The sequence below is a fragment of the Dermacentor andersoni genome, chromosome 4, assembly GCF_023375885.2.
Source record: "Dermacentor andersoni chromosome 4, qqDerAnde1_hic_scaffold, whole genome shotgun sequence".
Classification (NCBI taxonomy): Eukaryota; Metazoa; Arthropoda; class Arachnida; order Ixodida; family Ixodidae; genus Dermacentor; species Dermacentor andersoni.
The window spans coordinates 192,266,894-192,293,751 of record NC_092817.1 but is presented as its reverse complement, the minus strand read 5'-3'; the positions used below and the strand labels follow the sequence as shown (position 1 = coordinate 192,293,751).

The 26,858-nt window shown below is 45.6% G+C and overlaps 1 protein-coding gene across 6 annotated transcripts in view; it reads left to right on the top strand.

Annotated features, from left to right (window-relative positions):
• The first annotated feature begins 270 nt into the window (after positions 1 to 270).
• The window catches only part of LOC126530559 (uncharacterized), a 114,200-nt gene continuing 87,612 nt past the window's right edge, over positions 271 to 26,858 (top strand). For 3 of the 6 annotated variants that reach the window (XM_055070645.2, XM_050177821.3, XM_055070642.2), the window contains exons 1-2: positions 271 to 725; positions 26,166 to 26,248. In XM_055070645.2, the coding sequence (XP_054926620.1) occupies positions 26,178 to 26,248 (71 nt within the window). In that variant the 5' untranslated portion in view covers positions 271 to 725; positions 26,166 to 26,177. Of the gene's footprint in view, positions 726 to 2,212; positions 2,318 to 2,343; positions 3,407 to 26,165; positions 26,249 to 26,858 lie in introns of those variants that run through there. The other 3 variants (XM_050177818.3, XM_055070643.1, XM_055070644.2) reach the window with 3 other exon arrangements.

The window sequence follows — 26,858 nt, the reverse complement described above, 5'->3', positions numbered from 1 at the left end:
TTGATGGCGATGGCTGGCCATTTAATCTACAAATCTCACAGCGACGGCTTTCTGTGAGCAACAAAAGCGAATATCAAAGACCATACTTTAGCATACAGAAATCCCTACGATGGACGTCACGTTGTGCCACAATTTTTGTACAATACAGAAGATAGCCGAGCCAAGCCATGCAAAGTCTGTTTTTGTTTTAGTATTTTTGAGGTCAAACGGAGCCAATCCGAGTCTGCGTTAGCCTCTCGTTTCCGACATCCCCAGCCGGTCTCTCCGTCCCCTGCGCGGCCCGTAGGCCCGAGAAGGAAACGGGGTGAAGCGGAGGACATGTTGGCGTTGAGCTCCGAGTGCTAGCAGCGGCACCAGCAGTCAGAGTCTGTGCGGCAACCCCACGGAGGTCTGCGCTGCCTCGCGATAGCCGCAGTCCTCCCGGGATGATGAAACCACAGCGAAGCGGCTTGTCGTCCTCCGGTGTCTCGGTTGTGTGCCGTCGTTGCTAGAGCGCCCGCCTGGCCCTGCTGTTTTGAGCCGCCGACCCCCTTGCTTGCACGCCCCGACCCGACGAGTTCCGGCTGCCGTCTGGCAGCGTCGGCTGTGTTGTGTGTTTGTGACCATTGCCTGCGACGACGATGATGACTGCGTAAAGGGCTTGAAAAGTATGTGCGATCTGTCCGGCCCGTCGGAATGACTGTCGCCCGAAAACTGTTGGATGAACGTAGCGTCGGCAAACTGAGGTAAGCGCGATCGCCACCCCACATCGCAGTGCGCAGGAGAGCCGCCGTCCTTTGTATTGTCGCTCTTCCGCGAGCTCGCGTCTCTTTATTCTACGTTGCGTGTTTCGAGAACGCCGTCTACAGACGGACGTCGCGTGTCGTCGATTGGGACGAGTGATGTGCTCCCGAGTGTCGTGAATGGCGCGTTGTGCATGAAATGTCCGTGCTGTGGTTGTCCCTGCGCCATCGGCCGAGGCCGCCGTCAGCTGGGCCATTGAGCGTCGCGGTTTTGCCATCGGCACGGCCCGCAGCCGTCCTTCCAGCGGAAGGTCCTTTTGTTTCGGCGCGCCGCTAACGAGCGGCCCCACGAAAGGACACCCCGCCAGCGAAGCCTTGACAGATAGAGGATCCGTCCCCGCTTGGCGCTGGCTCTTTCCATCGCGGGTGCCTACGTGCGTCCAGTCATCGCGCACCGATCGGTTTTCTTAGCGCTGGACTCTGACCTGCTATCCTCACGTGGGCCTTTGCTCGCGAAATCCGCGTCATCGCTGCGCACTTTAGCAGTGAACGTCGAATTGCAAGAAGCGACGTGTTGGACATTGTGCCACCGACTGGCTTTTATGGCCAGCCGAACCCCGATAGCCATTCGACGTCTCTCTCTTCCGACTGCGCGACTTTCATGGCATGCATGTCCGCCAGACCTTACGACGAAATTTCGTGTGAGCTCTGGAGCTGTCAGCGAGAGGCTTTTTTTCTTTCTGAGCCATGGGCTGGTCGATGTGGCCAGCGTTGACAAATGCATGTCGGCTAATCAATTTAACGGCGCTATTTCGATCGGCGGCTCCTTTCCGCGAAATGTGACGCAATTCATAGGTACTTGTCCTTTGACGAGATCGATGTATTGCGAATAATCGCCGCACCCGAAGAAAGAAATGAAATCGAAGATATGTGTATCTTACAGCTTCGCTCCAACTTCAGGCCACCCAAAGTGACCTCCGTTGATTGCGGGAAATACTGATACATTTGTTCCGTACCCGGTCATTAGCAGGAAAAGGTGGTCGGCATAATCCCGAGAACTGACGTCACTGCTGTCGTCTGTGCCTGCGACAGGCGAAGAAAAAACAGTGAGCTGCGCTATTTGCGTGCATTTTGTTGTGTTTCGGTCTTGCATATTACGTTCCTCTTCGCCGTTCCGTGAAGGTTTGTTTGCGTCATTTCCGTCTACCACTGCTTGCCACCACCGTGCTCACCCCACGGGCTTCTCCGTTTTGTTTTGTTACAAGCTCCTGTTACCAAAGCATAGAATAAAGACTAACTTTGACCAAAGTTCCTCAAAGCGTTTGCATCCCCCCACCCCTTTAATTATGTGCAGTATGTGTGTTTCCGTCGCGAGCGGGTATTTGATCGCGTACGGACTACACATTTCAGTTTCGTGTTTTGTGCTGTTTTGTCGTTCGTGCCCACGTGGGGCGCCTTCCTGACCGTCACTTCCTCCGGGGCCCTTTGTAAGCCTCAGTCACGCGCTTGTTTTATTTTGCTCGAAAGCTGTGCGGTGTGCGTGCTCGCCTGTGCTGTTTGGTTTGGTCGCCGCCTCGATAGCCGCCCGGCGCAAGGTCTGCCACCTTCTCCACCCCCTCCCGTGCAAATTGTCTTAGTCGATGTTTTTATTGCATAGATGCACTTTTATCGTTTCTTTAACTATTCGGGTAAAAAAGAAAGGAAGCAAGGCCAGTTGTAACAGAGCTTTCAGCTTGTGGGGTTCCCTGTCCGACGGAGGTGGCGACGCGGTTATGCGTCGCATGTGGACTCCGCGATAAGGAACATGCCGCGGGCGCGATTATTTTTTTTTTTCCCGTGCCACCGGTTCGGGTCGACGCTGTGGTCAATCACCTTCTGTGTGACACTTCTTCGTTCTGCGTTGCGACCCGCATCAAAATACGCGATGAGGGCACGCAAGCCCGCGGCGCAGTTTCAGATAAGGGTCTGCTGGTCATCCGGGAAGCTCACTACCAAGTGTCACCCCCCTTCCCCCCCCCCATTTTCTTTATTTTGCGTTTTTTTTGGTGAATAATGTACCCTTGTATCGCGTCGCTGGAAATTCGCTGCTCGGAAGTGATCGAGGTGGGTGGGCAACGCCGTTGGCGCAGCCAGCAGCCATGCCGACCGCGGCAGCCACAGCGAAAGCAATCTTGTTCCCGGAGCTTCCGAAACGACGTCCTTCCGAGTTCCTTGACGGGGCGACAAGGAAAAAAAAAAAAAAAACCATAGGAGGGGCACAGTCCCGCTGCAGCGTTGCGTCACGCTGCAGAAGACCACGGCGACGCGAGGCACCGGGCCCGTGTCGCCGCCAGCGTAGGCGAACAGCAGACGCGAACACAAAAGACGAAAAAGTGCGCTTTTGCGAAGTGTGCCACCACCGCGGTGTCGCTGTGGTGTGGTCTTTTTTCGGAAGCGCACCAGTGGAGCGTGCGGCGCGCGCGAGCTCGGCTGCCGAAACGTGTCGCCTCGTTTTTCCCCGGCCTCGCTCGGGGTCTTGACGTCAGGCAGACGACGCTCGAGTGGGTAGCCGCGCCTCGGCCCTAGCTCGGTCACCGTTCGGGGCGTCGGAAGCGAGGTGTCCCCCCCTGGATTGCGTTGGAAGCCGAGTGCCCTGCCACAGCTGCCGTCGTACCATCGTAGCATGGGCGCGTCGAGTACAGCCGGTAAACGGACCTTTCATTTCTCCTGCACGAACCCTTCGCTCGCGTCTTCCAGCACCGGCCGAACCGATCGCGGTGCCTTGCACAACTTATGTACTTGTGCCAGCTTCTGCTGCAAGCTTTCGGTGCAGTTATCGCCCTCCACGAGCAATCTGCTACTGCACTGTGCCAGAAGTTAACCTGCCCCGTATAACGGCATCCTCGCAGGACACCTATTTGGGTGCGTCCCTTTGGCGCTGCGCAAGAACCACGTCGTTACGGTAGGCGAAGTGCGCGATACGTTGCACCTGCTTTCGCCGGCGACGCCGTTAACGCGGTTTTCTACCGCGATTGTAGTTGCGCAGTGTTGCATTAATAGACGCACGGTGGGGGTGGATGGATGGATGGATGGATCGAAGGTAGGAGCGTCCCCTTTGAAGCGGGGTGATGGCAGTTGCCACCATGCTCAGCTTTTTATTTTTGTTTAACTGTGTTGTAAGTTATTAAAATTCGCCATTTTCTTTAAATACGTCATCCTACACTTTTAACCTTGTGTCACCTCTCTGCTTTTGAGCCACCAATCCTCCAATTGCTTTTTGCTAATTTCCACCGCATATTTATTTACATGACTATTGTTATCGCTGAACTCTAGGGCCTCAGGAAGCTTGACTGTGCCTGCATCAACATCGAGATGGATACCATCACATTTTAGTATGAGGTGTTCTATTGTTTCTGTAGATTTACCACACGCAGTACATGTGTCTTCTTCTTCGTTAACTTTCTTTTTATAGCTCCGCATTCTAAGACATCCTGACCTAGCTTCAGAGTGGGCACTACCTCTTGAGTTATCATAAAACGCTTCCTTCCTGATCTGCTGTTTCCGGTATCGATATAGTTCCACACTATGCTTCTTTTCCATTGAATTTATCCAATTTTTACCTTCCGCATTTTAACCTGTCGTTTAATGCTCTGTTTTTCTCCGTCCTCTTGTCTGGCATACTTACTGGTTAGCTTCCTAGTTCTTTTCCGCCATTGTGAGTCAACGCTCTTTCTGTGTAGGTATTTAAATACCTTAGCTGCCCACCTGTTGTCGTCGAATTTCCTCAGGCGTTTTTCGTATAGGATTTTACTCTGAGATTCCCGTGCTTCGAATGATGCCCATCCCATATCCCCCTGTACTGCTTCATTTGTAGTTTTCCCGTGGGCCCCTACTGCTAATCTTCCAACAGCTCTCTGATTTACTTCTAGTCTCGACTGAACTTCTGCCCTTAAGCACAGGACCACATTCCCGAAAGTAAGCCCCGGCACCATTACTCCCTTCCAAATACCTCTCAATACCTCCTATGTGCTGTACCCCACAATGCCCTGTGTTTCATTATACCGGCATCTCTTCACCCTTTTGCTATGAGAGGCTGTTTGTGCTTTTCCGTATACATCTGCCCTGAGATATTTGTATTTTTTACCCCGAGATATTTGTATTCGGCCACTAAGGGTATTTCATGGCCTTGTATTGTAAGCTCCTGATCAGTTGTATTGTTGAAAAACATCCCACCGGACTTAGCTGCACTAAACCTAAACTGTCCCCTTCGTCTCCACAGTAATTAACCAAAGTTTGCAAATCTTCCCGGCTATCTGCTAACAGTACAGTATTGTCCACATACATTAAACCCGGTAGTCATTGCTTAACAACCGTTCCGCCTAATCTGTATGACAGATTATACCGTAGATTGCTTCCTTGTAGCCTTCTTTCCATACTTATCATAGAAAGCATGAACAGCAGCGGTGATAAGAGGACAACCTTGCCTTAATTCTTTGTGTACCTCGACAGTTGTTGTACTCTTAATTTCTTCCCATATTATTTCAACATTATTTTCTCGATATATTTCCTGTAGAAAATCAATTACCTCATGACCGATACCTTCATCTTTTAATATGTTCCACAGGAGTTCCCTGTTCACGTTGTTCTATGCACCGCTTATGTCCAGGAAGGCTAAAAGGTCTATTTTCCACCTTAGCTATTTCTACGCACTGGGTAAGCACGAACAGGCTATCATCTAAGCGCCTACCACTTCTGAACCCTTTCTGAAGTTGTCCGAGTATTCTATTACTTTCTACCCATAACTGCATTTTTAATTTGCGCCTTTTAAGTGCACCTGGAAATGCACGCCATGTGGTTGCCCGTTTGGTTGCTGCCCGTGTTTTCGACGATTGGGTTCTTCGACGTTCTGCTCGCTAGGTTTTTGCGGTCACCTCGCTGCGAAAACGTGGACTCACGTGTTAAGATCAGTTTGGTGCTATCGAGACTGGCCTCTTAAAAACGAGACTTAAGCATATTATCAGCAAGCAGCTTGTTTTAATTCCACACACGACATGGAATCGTTGCTAGTTTTTAAATGCAGGTGTGAAGCAATGACCCAATCGTGCAGCGCCCATTGCGATCCCATTACGGGGTAACATTTGAATTGCCCAATTTCACAGTGGTGCAACTGGGTTGTTCCTCATGAGAGAATCTCCAAATGAGCAAACATGCTAAGCACCCAGAGATGCTGCATGCTTGAGCAGTTTCTTTGCTCAGGGTAGGAAACTTTACTGAAAAGACATAGCTTGTTGATTTCACAGCAAATTAAGGGGAAGCTTCTTTGTTTGCGCACTCTGTATTCTTTGCTTGCACATTGGTTTTGAGCCCGCTTCCATATGCTGTACCGTAACCAAGAAAGCTGAAGGTTGAGTTTTATTTGTGCACCTTGCTTCAGCCATGTCATACATGTTGTCATGCTGAATTGGTTGTAGTGAGAGAAAAGTGCACATGGCGCTTGTTTTCTATCATTTGTCTGTTGACGGAAAAATTATGAGAAACTCCTCAATGTCAGGTGCAGAAGGTATAGAGCACGGATGATGAGCCTTTCTTGCACATTTATTTTTCATTTGTATAATGATGGACAATCCCTGTAGCTTTCCTCATGCAACATTCAATTTATTCAGTCAGTGAGAACAGAATTGAAGTGGAAAGTTGGGCGAGTTGGTATACATTCATAATGGGAACAGCGTGAACAAGACGACGACGGAGTGTCCTGTGTCATTTCACTCAATCGTCGTCTTGTTCGCACCGTTTCTATTATCAGTGAGAACAGACTTAAGGTTGTGCACCCTGTACTACTTTACCTGCACTTTTGTCACTGGAAATTACCTGCCATGGTTGCTCAGTGGCTATGGTGTTGGGCTGCTGAGCATGAGGTTGCGGGATCAAATCCCGGCCACGGCGGCCGCATTTCGATGGGGGCGAAATGCCAACACACCAATGTACTTAGATTTAGGTGCATGTTAAAGAACCCCAGCTGGTTGAAATTTCCGGAGTCCTCCACTACGGCGTGCCTCATAATCAGAAAGTGGTTTTGGCACGTAAAACCCCATTTTTTTTGTCACTGGAAATTGTGCTCGGGCCTAATTAAGCAAAATTTGTTCAGTTCCTACTAAGAATTGTAGGAAGTGAACAGATTGGAGAAGTTTCGTTGTAGCTGGATGAATATTTCTAAAGGTCATTCATTGGTTATGGGGGCAGATAGTCCCTGATCAATGTCTTCTCTGGTGTTGTCGTAGTTCTCATGTGGCCCGCATATTTGCCAAAAGTTGAGGAGCACATTATTCAGTGGATCAGCAAAGCACAGCTAAATAGTCCCGATGACAGAAGTCGGGTGTTGTTTATTAATTCTTCGGTTCTGATTCTTTTTAACTCGTTCACTCGTGCATTTCATAACACTTTGCAGTTAGATCTGTCTGGCCTCATTGACTGCATCCCCATGCTTGACATGGCACTCTACACTGAGCTCGGGGCTGTTAGCATGAATGTATGGGTTTGTTGGCAGTTTTGAGTTCCGCAGTCTATTTTCTGCACTATTTAAAATGGTGAACAGGGGCTTACTCGAATGCACATTGCCCCTAACTAAAACAAAAGCTTCTGGACTCTAGGCTTCTGAAAACAATTCACACATCTGGAGTAGTGTTCTGTAAGTGTCCACTATGTGGGCTGTCCATTTCAGCGCGCACTCGTTGAATTGAGCTTGAAACTGGTTGTGCAGGCACCAGTCATCAGCGCCGTCTCTGAAGCTCTAGCCATTCAGTGCACACTGAAATGGAGTTTGTTAGAACACGTTGTGGGGCTAGTTGGTTCATAGCTTTCAAAAGATGAAGCGCCAACAGAGACAGCACACTAAGAAAGAACAAAGACAGGACAAAGTGCTACTTGCAACTGTTCATAGAGTTTAAAAGCGGCTGGATATATAGCCATGGGAAGAGGGGGAGGAAAAAAAGAGGCAGCACTGATTATGTGAGTGCACACACAGGAGATGTAGATCAAGGGAATCACAAGATTAACCAAAATCTAAAACAGATTTAAAAACATGCTCTCATTTGTGTTAATATTCCGAGACGGGGTGCTCACGCAGGCTTTTCTTTTTTTAACATCTGGTTGTCCTCCAACTTGCTTGTTCTCATTCCCGCAGTCCTTGCAATGAAGTGGCAAGATTGAGCCATAACCATTTTTCAGCGAAAGCTTGTGCTGCCGCAGGCGTTCATTAATCCATCAACCAGTTTGGCCGATATACTCTTTCCCACACTTTAGCGGTATGCGATATACAACCTCGTTCACACTTCACAAAGGGGTTTGTAAGTTTTATGGAGCACTCTACTTTCTTAGTCATCAGATCTAATCAGACGGTACAAAGTAGCAAGTTTTTGGGGCACGGAAAAAGCCACGGGAACTTTGTATTTCATGGTGATGTGTTTAAGATTATGTGCCACTTTGTGTATATATGGTATCACCACTGGTTTAGCTTTCTTTTCAAATGTTTGACCATCTTCACTGCTTCTTTTTCTTTTTTCACCTTTTTTCAACGCCTTCGAAGCGGCACCCAAAACCAAACATGGAAAGCCTGTCTCTGAATATTTACACAAATGAAAGCATGTTTTTAGATAAGTTTTAGATTTTGGTTAATCTTGGGATTCCCTTCATATACATCTTCTGTGTTCTCGCACATGCGCATTCACGTAATCAGTGCTCCCTCTTTTTTTCTTCCTCTCTCCCCGTGGCTATATATTCAGCCGCTTTTGACCTCAGCAAACAGTTTCAAGTAGCACCTTGTCCTGTCTTTGTTCTTTCTTAGTGTGCTGTCTCTGTTGGCAATTCATCTTTTGAAAAATGGACAGTTCACTTGATGCATACTTACAGAAAGCGACCCTTGTTAGCAATTCTGGAGGCTGCGCAGGAAGTTCAAATTGGTCATAAAAGCATGCAGGATGCAGATTGTATCCCCACAGGAAAATTAATATCACCTTGCAGACTTGTTCATTCACTTGGTCAACACTGCACATGCTCTGTCATGCGAGTGGAAATTTTCCCGTTGCTTACATTGCAGCATTGTGGCAAGTAATCACACATAGATCGTGACCCCACTTGTCTTGCTTTTGTTCTGAAATTAGGCTTGTCCAATGCTTGCTGGTTTTGGCAAGTATTTGTTCATATTTCATTAAGTTCATCACTTCTGAGTGGATTCGTAGTACAACCCTGAACCCCCGGACATGGTATGAAGTTCAACTCAAACAGTAAGCCACACTACAAATACATCTGCATGATTCTTCCTTGTCCACATTGCAGTAGGCATAAGCTCATAATTGGTATAAGTATGCAGCTTAATAGCTTTATTGATGGGGAATTAAGCAAGGTGCCATGTGCCGGTGCATCAGTATCGCTTGTATTAGTAAAGATTCGAGTAATAACCTCTTCGTCGCATTTCTTTCGTGAACGAAAAATGATGCGTTGTCCCAGTCATCGACAACATGGTTGCACTTGCGTGCATGCTCCATGTTGCAACAGCTGTTGACATCATTCGTGGGAACTTCTGTCATGTTTTCTGTCAATTGATGAATTTTATGCACAAAGTTCTTTGTCTGCATGAAAATGTGAAAAGGCAGTGATGGAAGGAGATTGTTCTAAGCTGTTGACATTTCTGTCAGTTTGGTTAGGGTGGGGATGGGATGGGCAAGCCACCTAATATGGCTTCACACAGAGCCCCTTGCAAGCTATCTTGTCTACTTGAAGAAGCATCTGCATAGTGTTTCTGACTTGGAATTTTTTTTTCCCTTTAAATTAGGAGTCTGGGCTCTTTAAACCCGCAACATTAGCTCAATGGCCATAGCAATCTGCTACTAAATACGAGGTTGCAGGTCTGATTCCCCGCTGCGGAAGTTGCATTTTAGGGGTGGAATGTAAAAATGCTCGTGTGCCATGCTTTGAATGCACATTAAAAAAAACCGAAACAGTCAAACGTAATTCGGAGCCCCCCCCCCCCCCTCCCCCCCCTCATAGCCCGTTTTGCAGCTTCAGGACTTTAAACACCAGAGTTCAAACCCTAGAACTGGCAAACTTCAGTGGCCTATATTATTTATATCATACTTTTTTACAGCCCAATAGACACTTTTCATAATTGTAAAGCTAGCTGTTCTGTGTAGCAGTTTGCCCAACTAATATGACATCATAGTCATCAAGCACAGCTCGCTTGTGTTATGATATGGGAAATGTAAACGTGGCTGTCGTGATGAGAGCATGTACAAGCGGCAAGCCCCTCCCTGCATGATGTGCAGCTGACATTTTGTCTTCATTTGAACGATGGTGGGTGCTTCGATTGGTAAGATAAGTGTGCCTGGCAGAGAAACTTTCTAACAATGAAAAGGGTTAATCTTGTTTTCAATACCCAGGCCTTGGGTGGGTAATGATGTCATAATACACTGGCTGCCACGTGTGAATACAGTAGAGAGGAAATGTGGGTGGCACTCTTGGCTTTTTATGAGAAATGTCGCCACATTAGCCTCATTGCTACACAATGTCAAGAAATTTTGCTCTGGGTGATGATGTCAGTGACATCAGGACTGGCATTTTTGTACAACTTTAGCATCAAGTTAAGATATTTTACATTTGCCAACGTTCAGGACTGTTATCGAAAGTGATTGTTCTATGCTTGAGAAGCATTTCATAGATTCTGCGACTTCTAAGATATAGTCGTGAAACGTGGCGCATAAAGAGACGGAGACATAGGGTGCAAGCACAACACGAGCACTGCTATCAACTGAAGGTTTTATGAAAAACATGAACTATATACTGAAAAATTGCTCATGCACTCACATGGGAAGCGAAATTATGCAACAGAAAGCCACCAACACCGGTACATTCATCGAAACGAGGCTAGATAGCAAACTGATACAGGATATGAAGTGCGTGCGTTGCTGTCACCCTGCTCCCAATGCGGCAACTTTGAAGTTTCCTGTTCCTATTGAGATATGTCAGCACTTCCTTAATGTGCAGAGAATCCCGGCCACGGCGGCCGCATTTCGATGGGGGCGAAATGCGAAAACACCCGTGTACTTAGATTTAGGTGCACGTTAAAGAACCCCAGGTGGTCGAAATTTCCGGAGCCCTCCACTACGGCATGCCTCATAATCAGAAAGTGGTTTTGGCACGTAAAACCCCATAATTTAATTTTTAATTTTAATTAATGTGCCGAGGTGAGGTACAGTATTTTAATCATTATGCTTGTGTCCCTTAAACATAGTGAAGCTCTGCATCATTATTTTCAGTTGTTTTTGCATGATGTGCACATGCGGTGAGCGTGAGATCTCTGGTTTTAGTCCTGGCTGCAGATACCACATTTTGATTAAGGCGGTGTGCAAAAAAATGCTCATGTATGATGCTTTCCAGAGGGTAAAAAAAATTAATGGGCAGTCTCGAGTGTCATTTATGCCCACTGCTGCTTTGGGATGTTAAGAGGAATGCTGAAATGTATTTGATGAGGCTTGGTTAATTAAGCACAAAAAAGCAGTTCAAGCTTATCTGTTGTAGTTCGTAGATATTTCATTTAGGCCATGAATTTTTAAAGAAAAATTCTTGAAAATTGCTAAACTTCGAAAAACTCGAGTGTCAAATTTACGACTCTATACCTTAGCAATTAAAAGTATATATCACTTGTGTAAACTGTGCTCTATTGTGACATTAAAGGAGACAAAATTTATGTTTTATATGCTGCTCTGAATAGTACCACTTATTTGTGAGTAGGACTTTCACAGAACCCTCGTAAACCTCGTATGTATACCACTCCTTTCTGTAATGTCTTTGGGCCTGGAAAGTATTTTAATAAATAAATAAATAAAAATGGTGTGTAAGCTGGAAACTTGTACGTCACATTTGTCTATTTAGATGCTCGAACATAGTTTACAAAACTGGGATAGCTGGTTTTACTGCACAGTTCCGAATTTGTAATCTTTGTACATCACTGTTGATTTTTGATAATTGGAGAAAAAAAGAAAATTGAGCCCTAAATTAAAATTCTATTGTCTATTGACAGCACTTGTTGTTTCGCACATATTTGAATTGAAAAATGTGTGGAGGGAAGAGGAGGGAGGGAAGATAACCGATATAATGAGGAGGGAAGATAACCGATGGTCATTAAGGGTTACGGACTGGATTCCAAGGGAAGGGAAGCGTAGCAGGGGGCAGCAGAAAGTTAGGTGGGCGGTGAGAAGTTTGCAGAGACAGCATTGCCACGGTTAGTACATGACCGGGGTAGTTCGAGAAGTATGGGAGAGGTCTTTGCCCTGCACTGGGCATAACCAGGCTGATGTTGATGATGCATGATACAGGTCATGAACAGCATACATGTGATAAGCGTGACGTAGCATTCCTTACAAAAAGTAGTGAGTGCAGAGTTATCAAGAAAGGAAACACAAGCAAGATAGCTGATTATTGTTGTGGGGCAAAGACTTGTCCCAGAAAGGTGTCAACTGTTTTTAGAGTGCAGGAATACTGGAGTCTCTATGCTTCTGGGATCGTCAACATCACCACTTGTCATGGCGCTCTTTGGCCACACCTGGCCCTTGCGCCATTAAACACCTCATATCATCATCATCATCATCTATGCTTCTGGGCATATCGAACTGAGTGATGGGAAAACCTGGAAAAGTGATTGTATCGCCAAAACTGATCACTCAAGAATACCTTCCTTACGTATGCCTGTATATACCTGTAAATACCTGTTTGTGTGTTGGTTCTTTACTATATGTCATATTGACAACAGTGAACTTGTTAGAGCAACAGCCCTCTGCTTTGCTCAGAAGCTGGTTTTACAAAGCCCTTATGCTTCTTTGGGGTGTTTTTTATAATAATTGCGTTTCAGTACACAACAGCTCTTGTCAATGAAATGTTTGCTGGGCTGTATACAGTGCATACCTTGCTTAGAAATGTCAAGTTAAAGCCATCCTAATTTTTGCCTTAACCTTCTTAACGTGTGCATGCACTTTTAAGAAATTGGGGGTACTCAACGGAATGAAAGTGCCCATGTCTTTTTGAAGATGCCAAATATCCATCCCAGGTTAAGTATATAGACCAAGTGCTGCTGTACAATGGCACAATGGAGGGGTATTTCATGTCGGATCGATTCGTGCGCATGCCTGCTGGCCGACAGGCAGGTGTGTCTAAACAGGTGCATACGGGAGGCTTGGTGATGGCTTCCCTTTTCTAAAGGAACTTCCACCGTGGCCGTGCAAGCCAGTCATGTTGAGCTACTACATGTGCACTTGCAAAGAGGAATACCTATAGTTCGTTTCATACAGAGTAGGCAGTGCTACAAAAAAGAGCCTGCTGGCTGCATTTGCGTCTGGAAAAATTGTGGGTTACCTGTGAAAGGCATAGGTATGCGTCATGTAATTGATTTTACATAGTATTGTACTTTTAGGTTGCAGAATATGCTGTCAGTATTATGTGGAGGTTGTAGTATAGCCGAACCTATTAACACTGAACGAGCAGAGGGACACTTCTCTGCGATCAGCTGCCACAGCACACCTGTTGTGTTCTTGACTGGAACATGTCTTGCCGCACATTGAAAGCACAAATGTGCACAAAGAATATGGTATTTGACATAACTGTACTTCCGGAAGTTGTAATTGTAATGTATAAAATAGTTACTCTGTAGAAACAGTTGCCGTTCAAAAACAACGGCACTGTGAAATGTGTGGATTGAGGCTTCTGTGATGGCAGTAGTTGCATAGCTTCAGCACTGTTGCCTACTAAAGTATGAAACGGAACGTGCACTTTAGCTGTACTCTTTCCAATAACAAGAACTCTAGCACCTAGTCTGTGGCCTTCAGTTAGCATTCACCATCTACCCAACTGTGTCAGATGACGCAATTACTAGTGCATGTAAGGTGTTAGGCTGTGGAGCGGATATTTCGTTACCGTGTGCTGCAGCTACATGTTTATGTAGCTCATTATCATCAGCCTATTTTATGTCCACTGCAGGACGAACGCCTCTCCCTGCGATCTCCAATTATCTCTTTTCTGTGTCAACCGATTCCAACTTGGGCCTGCAAAATTTCTAATTTATCACCCCACCTAGTCTTCAGTCATTCTCGACTGCGCTTCCCTTCTCTGGCACTCAGTGCACAACCCTAATTGTCCAATGGTCATCTAATGTCAGTAGTGTAATGGCCAGTCACGAGATGGCGCCATATGTCCATTGGTGCGCCGTCGCCGTTTCACGTTTTCAAAGCCACTCATGTATATTTTTCTCCCTCTCGTTTTTTCTTTTTGCTCCGAGTTCATTAAACAAAATGGCAGCTTGACAGTTGTGTGTCGTTTCGTTGGCTTCGTGCCAAATCCACTCAATCCGCGACCCCAAAAGATCTGGTCACCCTGCGTACTCAACAAAACCAACAGGTTATGGGCCCAGGACGACGCATCGACCACTTTTTGGAAGAAATGACGTGGATTGCCTTGGTTGAGTGATGAAAAAGTGCGACCACGTTGAAGCAGAAAACGTCAAGCTACACCGCCTTCACTGCGTCGTGCCGATGTCTTCAGAAGTTTAGACAGGCGTGAGTACCGTGAAACTGTCGGGAAGAAGTGACTGACAAGCGGTGTGTGCCTGTGAAGAAAAGTGAGAAGTGCGTATTTTTTTTGTAAGAAAGACGGTCCGTCACGCGACACCGGCGTTGCTGCATGCTCCATGTTGGATGTGTACGGAAGACGCTCAGATACGTCCGGCGTGAGTACGGCAAAACTGTCAAGAAGTGACTGACAAAATATTTTCAGTGGGTGTTAGTGGCGACATTTTTTTCCGCTATAAGTGACCGACAAATCGTGTTCGCGTACGCTAAGTGAGAAACAGCCCCGAAAAGGAAGTGCGTTGTCCCCCTTGCGTTCGAGGATCAGCGAACATGTCGGCGTTAGACGAATTTAGACTGCCGAAGTTGTCATCAGATAACTATCACACATGGTCAATAAGGGCAAGAGCAGCTCTTGTACAGAAAGGATGCTGGGAAGCGATCGACCCTGGATTCTCGAATAGAGAAATGAACGAGCGAGAAAAGCAGACTGACAACAAGGCCCTGACCTTTCTGTTCCTTATCGTCGAGGACAACTACCTGGACGACATCGGGACTTGCAGAACTGCAAAAGAAGCCTGGAATACGCTGCAGGAAATGCACTCAAGGTTTGGACTCTTGCATATACTCCAGCTGATGCGCGACTTTTTCAACGTAAAGATGAAGAGAGACGAGTCAATGCAAGATTACCTTGGAAGACTGATGGTGCTGCATAGGAAGTTGTCAGATGCAGGCTATGCATTTACAGATAGAGAGGTTGCATTAGTGATGCTAATGGGGCTTCCTGACACATATGAACCGCTCATTCTGAATTTGGAACAAGACGAACAAACCCTCACGACCAAAGCAGTGAAGACAAGGCTGCTGATTGAAGAAAAGAGAAAGCTGCGTCGTGATGAAGATCGGTTAAGCGACGAAGAGAGTCGGACAAGAGCCCTGATCACTAAAGCTCGATCAAGGACTGAGAGCAAGCAACCCAATGAAAAGGTGCATCATCAACTCACTGTCAAGAAGGACGAAAAATTTCGTCAATGCACCTCAAGTATGCAAAAGAAGGTGCGGTGCTTTGCTTGTGGCAAGATTGGTCATATAGCCAGAGATTGTGACCAGTTCCAAAACGAAGGGGATGACCAGAAGAAGAGAAACTCATCACAGGCAAGGATTGCAGCACAGGTGGCTTTGTGTGCCAAAAGTGTGATAACAGCGCTTCCTCATGTGTGGCATCTTGATAGCGGTGCTACAGATCACATGACATCGCACAAGGCAAAGGTCATTGACTTCAAGCCATGTGAGTCAGGTGTAGAAACTGCAAACAAAGAATCCATGAGCGTCATGGGGAAAGGAAGAGTTCAAATTCAGCTATCTGAAGAGTGCGGTGGGTCATTCATCACGCTAGAAGATGTTCTTTATGTGCCAGACTTGAACGGCAACCTACTATCAGTCGGAAGAATTGAAGAGCGAGGTTTGCACGTGACGTTCGCCGAGGGCAAAGCCGAAGTTACGAAGGACACCGGTGAGCTGATCCTTACTGCAACTCGAGAAGGAAGACTGTACTCTGTCAAAGAAGAAATCATGTCGACAAAGATGGCAAAGACAAATGACACAGCTTTGTGGCACAGACGACTAGGCCACCTTCACCACGATGCTGTTAGACGCCTCTGTGGAGCTAGTGAAGGCTCTGTGAAAGACAAATGTGACACATGTTGTCTGGGAAAGCTAAGGCGAAGCAGTTTCCCGAAGGCTGAGGCAACACGGGCTAAGATTCCACTGGAGCTGGTGCATTCAGATGTGGTTGGAAAGATCACACCAACAACCAAAGGGGGCTCAAATTACTTTGTAACCTTCACAGACGACTACTCGAGATATACTGTAGTGTACCCCATGAAGGCCAAAAGCAAAGTGCTTCAGAAGTTTGACGAGTACAGACGCATGGCGGAAAATCTGCACAACACAAAGCTGAAGACCTTGCGTAGTGACAACGGAGGAGAGTACACAAGCAAAGAGTTCCACGACTACTTGGCCAAGCATGGCATAAGGCGCCAGCTGACCGTTCCTGGCACGCCTGAGCAGAATGGAGTCGCAGAGAGAATGAACCAAACATTGCTTGACATGACGAGGTGCCTTCTCATCGAATCAGGTGTCACCAAAAGGCTCTGGGGTGATGCTGTTGTCACTGCAAGTCACATCAGAAACAAGTGCCCATCAAAGGCGGTTGGAGGAGAGTCACCAGAAGCTCTGTGGACAGGGGGAGAAGTGAAACTGGACCACCTAAGAGTGTTTGGGTGCAGAGCATGGAGTGTGCGAAACAGACGGTGCAAGGGGAGCAAGTTGGACCCGAAAGCAGAGGAGTGCATACTGGTCGGCTACCCAGAAGGAGTGAAGGGGTACAAGCTGTGGAACCAGAAGGAAGATCGCTTCTTTGTAAGTCGGGACGTTACCTTTGAAGAAGAGTCCTTCCCATGCAAGATTACCCAAGTTGCAAATAGCAAGACTGAAGCGGATAGCGATACTTATTGCACAATCGCATTACAAGTTGAAGATAGCTTGAGTGAGCCACATGATATTGGTAGTTCAGATCGCAACGATACTGATTACAACTATGCTGAAGAAGTTGGCTCATCAGCTGACGAAGACGGGGCAACTACACAGGACAAAGGAGCTACACAGCCACTGTCCAGTGTGACAGATTGTGGTACACAGGCACTAAGACGGTCGGAAAGACTGGCAAACAAGAAATCACGTCAAAGTGAATGTCACGGCTGCTGCATAGCCAGACAAAACAGCCAAAGAGATCCAGAAACTCTACACGAAGCCTTATCTGCACCAGACAAGGAGGAATGGAGAGCAGCTATACAGAGTGAACTGGAGAGCCTCGAAGCTTCCAATACATGGGAGCTAGTGCCACGACCTAAAGACAGACAAGTAATAAAATGCAAGTGGGTGTTCCGCAAGAAATACGACGAAAATGGTGACCTAGAGCGATACAAGGCTCGGTTGGTTGCATGCGGGTACTCACAAGTGAAAGTTACCGATTACAAGGAAACCTTCTCTCCTGTAGTGAAGCTGAAGTCCGTCAGGACACTGCTGGCCATAGCAGTTGAGAGAAATTGGAAGATCCACCAGATGGACATCACGGCTGCATACCTAAATGGTATTCTAAAGGAGACCGTCTACATGGAACAACCGCAGCCTTTGAATGACTGCAAGAAGGATGAAGTGTGCCTTCTGAGGAAGAGCCTTTACGGGCTAAGGCAGTCTGGAAGGGAGTGGAACCTTGCTTTGGACAAAATGCTCAAGTCGGAAGGGATGACAAGATCAAGAGCAGAACCCTGTGTTTATGTCAGCAAGAAGAAGAACCTCATCGTAGGAGTCTACGTTGACGACTTGCTGATCATCGCAGAAGATGAGAAACAGATTGCTGACTTCAAGAGTCGCTTGGGTCAAAGATTTGATGCAAGAGACTTGGGTGAAGCTAGCCACATTCTTTCAATACGACTGAAGAGAGAAAAGGATGGGAAATTAACATTGGACCAGACGGCCTATGCTAACGACATACTGGAGACGTTTGGCATGTCAGATGCAAAGGCAGCGTCATCTCCTTTGGATCCTGGAAGCAAGTACCAAAAAGGAGACAACGATAACCCACCTAATGAGGACCTGCCCCGCAAGTACAGACAAGCAATTGGTGCGTTGCTTTATCTTGTCGGAGGCACAAGGCCGGACTTGGCTTTTGCAACTACTTACATGAGCCAGTTTAATGAACATCCCACAGAAGAACATTGGAATGGCATAAAGCACATTCTTCGCTATGTGAAACACACAAGGGATAATGCACTAGTGTACCAGCGAACTAGGAAGTGCATGCAAGCCTTTTGTGACGCAGACTGGGCTAGTGACAAAGCTGACAGGAAGTCATTCAGTGGGTATGTGTTCACGCTAGCTGGTGCTGCGATTTCCTGGAGTAGCAAGAAGCAGAAAAGCACTGCATTGTCAACAGTCGAAGCGGAATATGTAGCAATGTGTCACGCTGCAAAGGAAGTAATATGGCTCCAAAATTTCATGAAGGAACTTAACGCGCAAGAATTCATGCACGAACCACAGATTTTAATGGCTGACAACCAGGGTGCAATTGCGCTTGCGAAAAGCCAAGTTACTTCAGACAGAAGCAAACACATTGACCTGAAGTATTATTTCCTGAGAGAAAAGGTCGAAGAGGGAAAATTACAACTCCAGTACATCGAATCGTCGAACAACTGTGCCGACCTCTTCACCAAGGCCTTAAATGGAAGAATGACTCTCAAGCACTGTGAATGTTTGGGCATCAAAAGTGTGGGAGCAATGACAGTCCATTAAGGGGGAGTGTCAGTAGTGTAATGGCCAGTCACGAGATGGCGCCATATGTCCATTGGTGCGCCGTCGCCGTTTCACGTTTTCAAAGCCACTCATGTATATTTTTCTCCCTCTCGTTTTTTCTTTTTGCTCCGAGTTCATTAAACAAAATGGCAGCTTGACAGTTGTGTGTCGTTTCGTTGGCTTCGTGCCAAATCCACTCAATCCGCGACCCCAAAAGATCTGGTCACCCTGCGTACTCAACAAAACCAACATCTAACCTATGCATTACATGGCCTGCCCAGTTCCATTTTTTTCTCTTAATGTCAATTAGAGTATCGGCTGTCCCCATTTGCTCTCTGATCCACATCGCTCTCTTCCTGTCTGAATGTTATGCATACCACTTTGCATTCCATTGCTCTTTGCACAGTCCTTAATTTGTTCTTGAGCTTGTTTGTCAACCTCAGAGCTTCTGCTTCATATGTTAGCACTGGTAGAATGCATCAGTTGTACACCTTTCTTTTCAGTAATAATGGTAAGCTTCCAGTCCGGATCTGATAATGTCTGCCATATGCACTCCAACCCATTTTTCTTCTTCTGTAAATTTTCTTCTCATGATCAGGATCCCCTGTGAGTAATTGACCTAGGTAAACGTACTCCTTCACAGACTCTAGAGGCTGACTGTCGATCTTGAACTCTTGTTCCCTTGTCAGGCTATTGATCACTGTCTTTGCCTTCTGCATATTAATCTTGAATCCTACTGTTACACTCTCTCTGTTAAAGTCCTCAATCATTTGTTGTAACTCATCCCCAGTGTTTAACTGGACAGTGTCATCTGCAAACCGAAGGCTGCTGAGATATTCGTCGCTGATCCTCACTCCTAAGCCTTCCCAGTTTAATAGCTTGAATACTTTATAGGCATCTGTCCACTTTTGTTGTGGAGAATCAAGGTAGCTGTGGAATCTTTGTAGATATTTTCCAAGATATTTACGTAAGCCTCCTGTACTCCTTGATTACGTAATGCCTCTATGACTGCTGGTATCTCTACTGAATCAAATGCCTTTTCGTAATCTTTGAAAGCCATATAGAGAGGCTGATTGTACATGTGGAATAAAATGCTTGAACATCTCCAGTTCATGTGACACTGGCGCACTTTTGGCTTGCACACTTAGATAGTCCGCATCACTTTCAGTAACCAGGTTCATGGTGACATGACAAAGCAGTCTTCAGTAATTTTACACATGGAGGGTTCTACTTTATTAAGTTTATTTGTTGCATTTCATTCCATGAGTATACTACATGCTTGTAGCTTTATATTTAGGTGAGCGTAAATCCGAAGTGGCCAGAGTTGATCAGGAGGTCTGCTGTGGTGGAGCTCATAGCAACACTGACTTCGAGCTGTATAACATTATTTATTACTAGCAACAAAGGTACTTTATAACACGTGTGAGTCAGTAAAATCAGTTTGGCTCACTTTTGTAAAGGCTGTTCAATGTTCATTGAGAGTACTCCACTGTAGTGTATTTCGTAGCAAGTGTGGCTTTGAAATATGGAACATCATTGACTGCTATCAATGAGGGTACTAACACATGTACCTGCCGTCAACAAAATCCATAGGCTCATTCTCATGAAGGCTGTTAAACAAAAAGCGAAAAAAGGTCGACCATAGTGGGCTCAATATGCTCAAGTTGGAACTGCTTGTCAAGCTGTGGAATTCATGCCCCAAGAGAAAATTGCTTGTGATGTGGAAGCAGCATTTGCAATTGTCTCAGTAGCAGTCTGTGCTCCCTGGGAGTGCTGCCCTTGCCCTGAAGATGGGCAATATTGCTCTGTGATAAACCACAATGCCTTCTGCACCACTATCTTATCATTTGTAGCTCCAACAGAAAAACAGCGACTGTACCATGTTTTTGTATGCTTGCATTCCTTTGGCAGGATCACTTTCGCTTGTCACTGCACTATAAGCATGTGAATGCCTTAGTCACAGTCAACTTCCGGCAAGCTTGGCCTTAGGGGAGCAGATAGTTTTGCTAGTTGGTTGAAATGCATACTGAAAAAGTTTGAGCGGAGACATGAGGACAAGCCGAGAAGAAACATGGATGAATGCTAAATAGGTTAAAGAATAAAGAGCCCAATGTACGAGGGTCATTCTACTCAATCCGGGACTTTTTTTTTCTTTCCTGGTTTAAATGGACGTCTAGGCTGGAGGTTTTGAATGCAGTAGAAACTGGCACCTGCAACCTGTTACTGGTAGACGGCGCTCATTTCCCCCGCTTCTGGATAGACTGCTATTCAAGATGGCGGACGACAGTGTGAACGTCTACGTGGAACAGCGTGTTGTGATGAAGTTTTTAGTGAACGAGGGCGTAAAACCTGCTGAAATTTACAGAAGACATCAGGCTCAGTATGGTGATGTGACACTCAGTCACGGTAAGACATTTGAATGGTGTGAGTGTTGAAAATATGGCGATATCTTTATTACTGACGATCGCGATCGTGGTGGATCACAACCCACAATGGTCATTCCTGAGAACATTCAGTGTGTTTAGCAGCTGATTGGGGACAATCATCGCATAACCTGTCATGAAATTGCAAGGGTGTGTAATCTGTGGTTAGGAACAGTGAACACAATAATTCATGATTTGTTGTTCCGAAAAATCAGTGCACGCTGGGTCCCAAAGCAGCTATCTGCTTTTGACAGACAGAGAAGAGTTGAAGTCTGTAGAGAACGGAAGGAACGCTATGAAAGGGAAGGCCAGGATTTTCTGAATCGCATCATGACATGTGACGAAAGATGGTTTCACCATTTCACCCCAGAATCCAAACGAGCATCGATGCAGTGGAAGCATAGGAATCACCACCTTCCAAGAAATTTCGAACAGCTGCGTCTGCTGGTAAAGTGATGGGAAGTGTATTCTGGGATAAACAGGGAATCATTCGCGTTGATTTTTTACCACATGGTGTCACCATCAGCAGTGAGTATTACTGCCGTGTTCTGCTTGATGTGCACAAGAGTTTACGGAAGAAACGTCCTGGTTTGATCACAAAGGGTGTGGTCTTTTTGTAAAACAGTGTATGACCGCATACCGCTCAGCGCACATTCCAAACAATCCATAAACTTGGCTGGCAGATATTACCACACACCCCTCTATAGCCCTGACTTAGCACCAAGTGATTTCCACCTGTTTGGGCCCCTGAAGGAATTCCTTGGAGGAAAACATTTGAACACTGATGATGAAGTGAAGAATGGTGTCCTACAATGGTTCCATCGTAATAATGAGTCTTTCTGTGCCGAAGCATATCAGGTGTTTGTTAAATGCTGGGATAAGTGTATAACTGTACCTGAAGGTTATGTGGAAAATAAATCCATTTTCCACACTTCGAAATTGGTTCTTCTATTTGTTTTTAAAAAAAGTGCAGGATTGACTTGAACGACCCTCGTACTAGAAATTATGCTTAGGAAAGCAGATAGTTGGGCTAGTTGGTTGAAATGCATACTGAAAAAGTGTGCAGAGACAGGAGGACAAGCCGAGAAAAAACATAGCACTCGTCCTTGTCTTTTTCTCGGCTTGTCCTCGTGTCTCCGCTGAGTCTTTTTTCAGTTGGCCTTACGTATGCATTGGGAAACCACGTGTTGGCTCTTGTCCTGATATTTGATTGTATCTTATTGGAATTAGTTGTGTAACACTTGCCACCTGGATGTGTTTGCTGCTATAGTTGGTCTGTCTGAGCACAGTGTCATGCCACCATGGTGCCTCAAAGCAATAGCTGGATTACGCTTTTGGGTCATCACGCAAAGGGTTAGCAAGCTCATGTCATCGGCTGTGTCTTTCATGTCAAGAGAGACTTGGTGATCAAGATGAGTAGGAGGTCATGGGGGAGCGAAGAAAGGCATCAGTTCTTTCTTTTACAGAAACTTGGGAGCACCTTAAAAACATACACCGGATTTCCTCCTGAAAAGCATCTTTTTTCCAGTCCCCACACCGGCTAAATTGACACTTGATAAGGCCAATAGGATTGTCTGAAATGATGAAGGAACACTTTTGCCATTCCTGCTTTTGAGGGAAGTGCTGAAGTGCCTTGCTTCAAGTAGTATCATCTGCTACACGGAGTGTGATGCAATGGAGAGAGGAAAGAAGGCAATGGGAAGGTGACTGCCAGGGAGCATGTGCAGGAGTTTGAGAATCTCTGATGCGACGGGCTGTCTCTCTTGTATGGCGGCTTTGTTTGTCCCCTACAGTGAAGATGGTTCTGTCTTTTGAAAAGGCCTTGGACTTTACATGAAGAAAGTTGGCTCGAAGCAGCAAGTTGCACTGCCCTTGTGGCGAGAGGGGCATTCGGGAAGCAAGGCTCCTTCCTAGTCTTGGTGTGCGGGGGGGAAAGGGCAGCAAGGGCAACACAGCCACAGCAGGTTTGCTGAAATAGGGAGGCATCTCTTTTAACAACCTGGCAACCCCTTGGCCTGGTGAAAGGGATCAGTCATCTCTCCCACTTGGGCTACTAGCAGATTGCTAGATGTACTTGGATGAATGGTCTTTTTGAAGCACACCTTTTATGCTGAAACTTTCAGCAGTTGTCATGGTGGCCACCAGAATCCCCTTGATACCATGATCCTGTGATAGGCTACACCTATGTGATCTGTGCTTGTAGTAGTTCCATATCTATGCCGGCATGTGCCTTGTGGCTGGAATGCCATTTCTAATATTGCTTTTCGATGTGGCTGCTTGCAGTAGGGTTTCGTAGCAGTCCATGAAATTATCATGTAGTGACACTGCTACCTGCAGCTGTGTCTCTGTCCAAGGACGTATCCCGAAGAATGTCCCCGGTTCCAAGGCTGAGCTGATGTCAGTCGACCACTCTTGCATCCACGGCATCTTTGGTTAAACTTGGCCGCGGTCACCTTGCTGCCAACCTCCGCAGTAGCAAATGCTTGAATATTGAAAAATGCATTGTCCAGGCCAGGAACCAAGTGGCTAACATTTAAAAACTTTTTTTTCTTAGGTGTACATGGTGGATTTTGTTTGAATGTTTCGTTTGGATATTTTGAATTCTAATCCTGGCATTTTCTGTGGACTAGGTACCCCAAAGCAACCTTCCTTGCGTTTTGTACTTGCTTCTGTTTCTATTCTTACAAGAGATCGCATTAAGCATTACGGGACTAGAGGCCAGATTCCCAAGCACTAAAATTGTGGGTTTTAGGCGCCTTAAACAGGCATTAAAGCCTTATATTAGGCATCACAGGGGCCGATATAAGAACTATAAATTGTTCAGATACCACAACTTGTTTTCTGTATTGAATGTTCATTGCCGATTTTCATGGTAAGAAACCTGAAGTAGCATTCGCTTGTGGGGTAATGATGGGACACTTGGGAGGTCGTTTTTTTGTCAACCTGCATACTGCGGAATGTCCGTTTAATACATCTGTTCAGACACAGTGAACAGGTAGCACATATTTATTAGCCATACTATCTGCTGAAAATTGCATAAAATGGAGCATGCGCAAAAAATGCAATATGCCAAGAAAGCCGCTAAACACTTAGTGATACAAGGTGAAATTCATGCTTAATGAATTGAAGTCAAGCAGTGTTTCAGTAAGAAAAAAAGCATTGAATAACTTACATTTACAAATGTTTTTAAAACCTATCACAGTAACACATGATTATCATCTCTAGATGCTAAAGTCCAAAATTGTTCTCACTCACAATAAGCTTTATTGGATGAAAACAAGTGCTCAATATCGCCAGAAGTGAACGGAATGAAATAAGCTAGTTTTCTCTGTACACCCTCAAAAAAGTGGAGGCGCTAAAGAATAAGGAATAACTACATGCCATGGTGGTTCCAGCAAACTTTGCATGCTTCCATTTAAAATACACATACTATGCTCTACAGTCGGCACTTTTTCCAAGCCATAACCAACAGCACACCGCTGTCAAAATGCTTTGCATTTTTCTCTCTAATCTCCACTTTCAGTGTAGCACGAAGTTGCATGTCCACTGCCGAAGAAACATACTTTTTGTTACCTTTGTTTCTGTCATTGCTAACCTGGTGGCGGGGGGGGGGGGGGGTGTTCTTTCTGCAATTGTCTACCTAGTGGACATGTCCATTTCCTCTGCTTCTAAAGTTGCAATTGGCTGGACTGGGGTAGGCGTCAGAAGGAGACCGGGCGCCTTCAGCACTTGAGTAGCAGACAAAACGAACATGCACCAGGTGGAAACTTGCAGTATACCCCCCCCCCCCCTCTCCCCACCATCAGTGTTATGCAGATAGCGAGATACCTTCAGAAGATCAATAAAAATTGCTACGCAAGCCCTTATTTGCTAACTAACATTGCCAAGTGCATTGCCATTAGAAACAGCATCTGCCAATGTTGCTAGGTCTCATTGAGAGAGTAATGTGCTTTCAGAGCGAAATGAATGCCCCTACCAAAAGTTTCCAGGCTCTAAAAACAAAAATAAGCATGCGTAGACATGAAAGAACTGAAGTAGGCATTTATAGGCACCATAAAGTCGGCGCTAAAGCGGTTAACCCATAATTCATGCATGTACACTAAAAAGCTGCAGCCCCGACCAATGGGATGAAATAAGCATTTGTCGATAATCTGGTCTCTCTGACTGAGGGACCTTTTTCGGCACATTGTTCTCAATCTCTATATCTGATATGCATTATAATCAATAAACAAGTCAAGCCAATCCAGGCAATGGCTTCTGTGCTAGGAAATTATGCTCATGGTGGTTGGTTGTGGTTTGCACCTGAATGGCTTAAGAGTTTTGTTTGTTCCATGTGTAAGAAAAAAAAAAATTTGTACTTGATGTTGAGTGTGAGTGAGCTTAGTCCTTGAAGACACTTTGCAAGGGCCTTCGATGCCTTAAGAAACGCTTAACATTCTTGCAGAAGCTGCTACAAACCCTGAAGTAGTTGTAGCATGAAAGTCTGCGAAACATCCCTGCCTACATTTACTGTTTTTCCATCTTGAAATTGCTGTTTTTCTTTTTAATTTAACAAGTGTTGTAATGGCAGCAATAATTTAAGAATTCTTAATCCGTGACCAGTTTAAGGCAAAACTGATTTTGAAAGCTAGAAATGCAATTACTAACTTTTCACACCTTGACTTCTTGGATCCGCTCGTACATGCGGAGCTACTTACAGTGGTGCTACCCGCTTGAAAACCAGTTTATAATTTTGACTGCCGTGTTGTGAATATTTCAGGAATAAAATTCATAAACATTTTCATTTATCTGTGGTGCAGATTATTCTTGCTGTGATTGTAGAAGGAATCTGGCTTTTCACAGCATAAGTACAGAACAAGATCTGCAAATTATTATACGAACAGTCAGCTTTGTTGAGTAATAATACGATCCTTAATATCTTGCACTAAAATTTTGCTATCTTTTCGGCTTTCACTGTAGCATTTCTCAAACCTTTAAGTTGGCAGGTCTGTAACAGCCAAGCAGTGTGTACTTAAGCATGAAAAGCATTCTCGTAGTAAGTCACTGGTAACTGAACATGCCCATGTCTGGACCGTCTCATACAGGGCTCGAGTGGGATGCTGGACCGTCCCTCGGAAGTCTATCCGGACCACAGCTTCAAGAAGAGGCGGCTGGAGGACACTAGCTGGTGAGCAGCTGCTCAGCTTCCCCTCTCGCCCATCTGGAGGTGTATGGCTTTCGCTTGGCCATTCACACATTCCTTCATGTTTCTGTACACAGCAGTACATAGGCGGAAAGTTTTCATTTTTTCGGGCGAGGGCCCTACCAACTTTCCGAACCCCACCGATTATATATATATATGTGTGTGTGTGTGTGTGTGTGTGTGTGTGTGTGTGTGTGTGTGTGTGTGTGTGTGTGTGTGTGTGTGTGTGTGTGTGTGTGTGTGTGTGTGTGTGTGTGTGTGTGTGTGTGTGTGTGTGTGTGTGTGTGTATACCTCATAGTAGGAGATGGTTCAATTGTACAGCCTGAGTCCCCTCACACCACTGAAAGACCGGCGTCTCTCAGATGAGCCATACAACAAATGGATTCAGTGAAACACGTGAGGGAGATATATGCATGTTCTGCATATTAGTTCACACAAATGCACATCAATGATAAAAGCCTGTAATGTCTTTTGAAAGTTTTGATACTTATAGATACAATCAAGAAATCTTTTCCTGTCGAAGGGTCGTTTGAGAAGATAAGACATAACATATATAAAAATTACTCAAACATACTATATCTGAAGACAATTTCT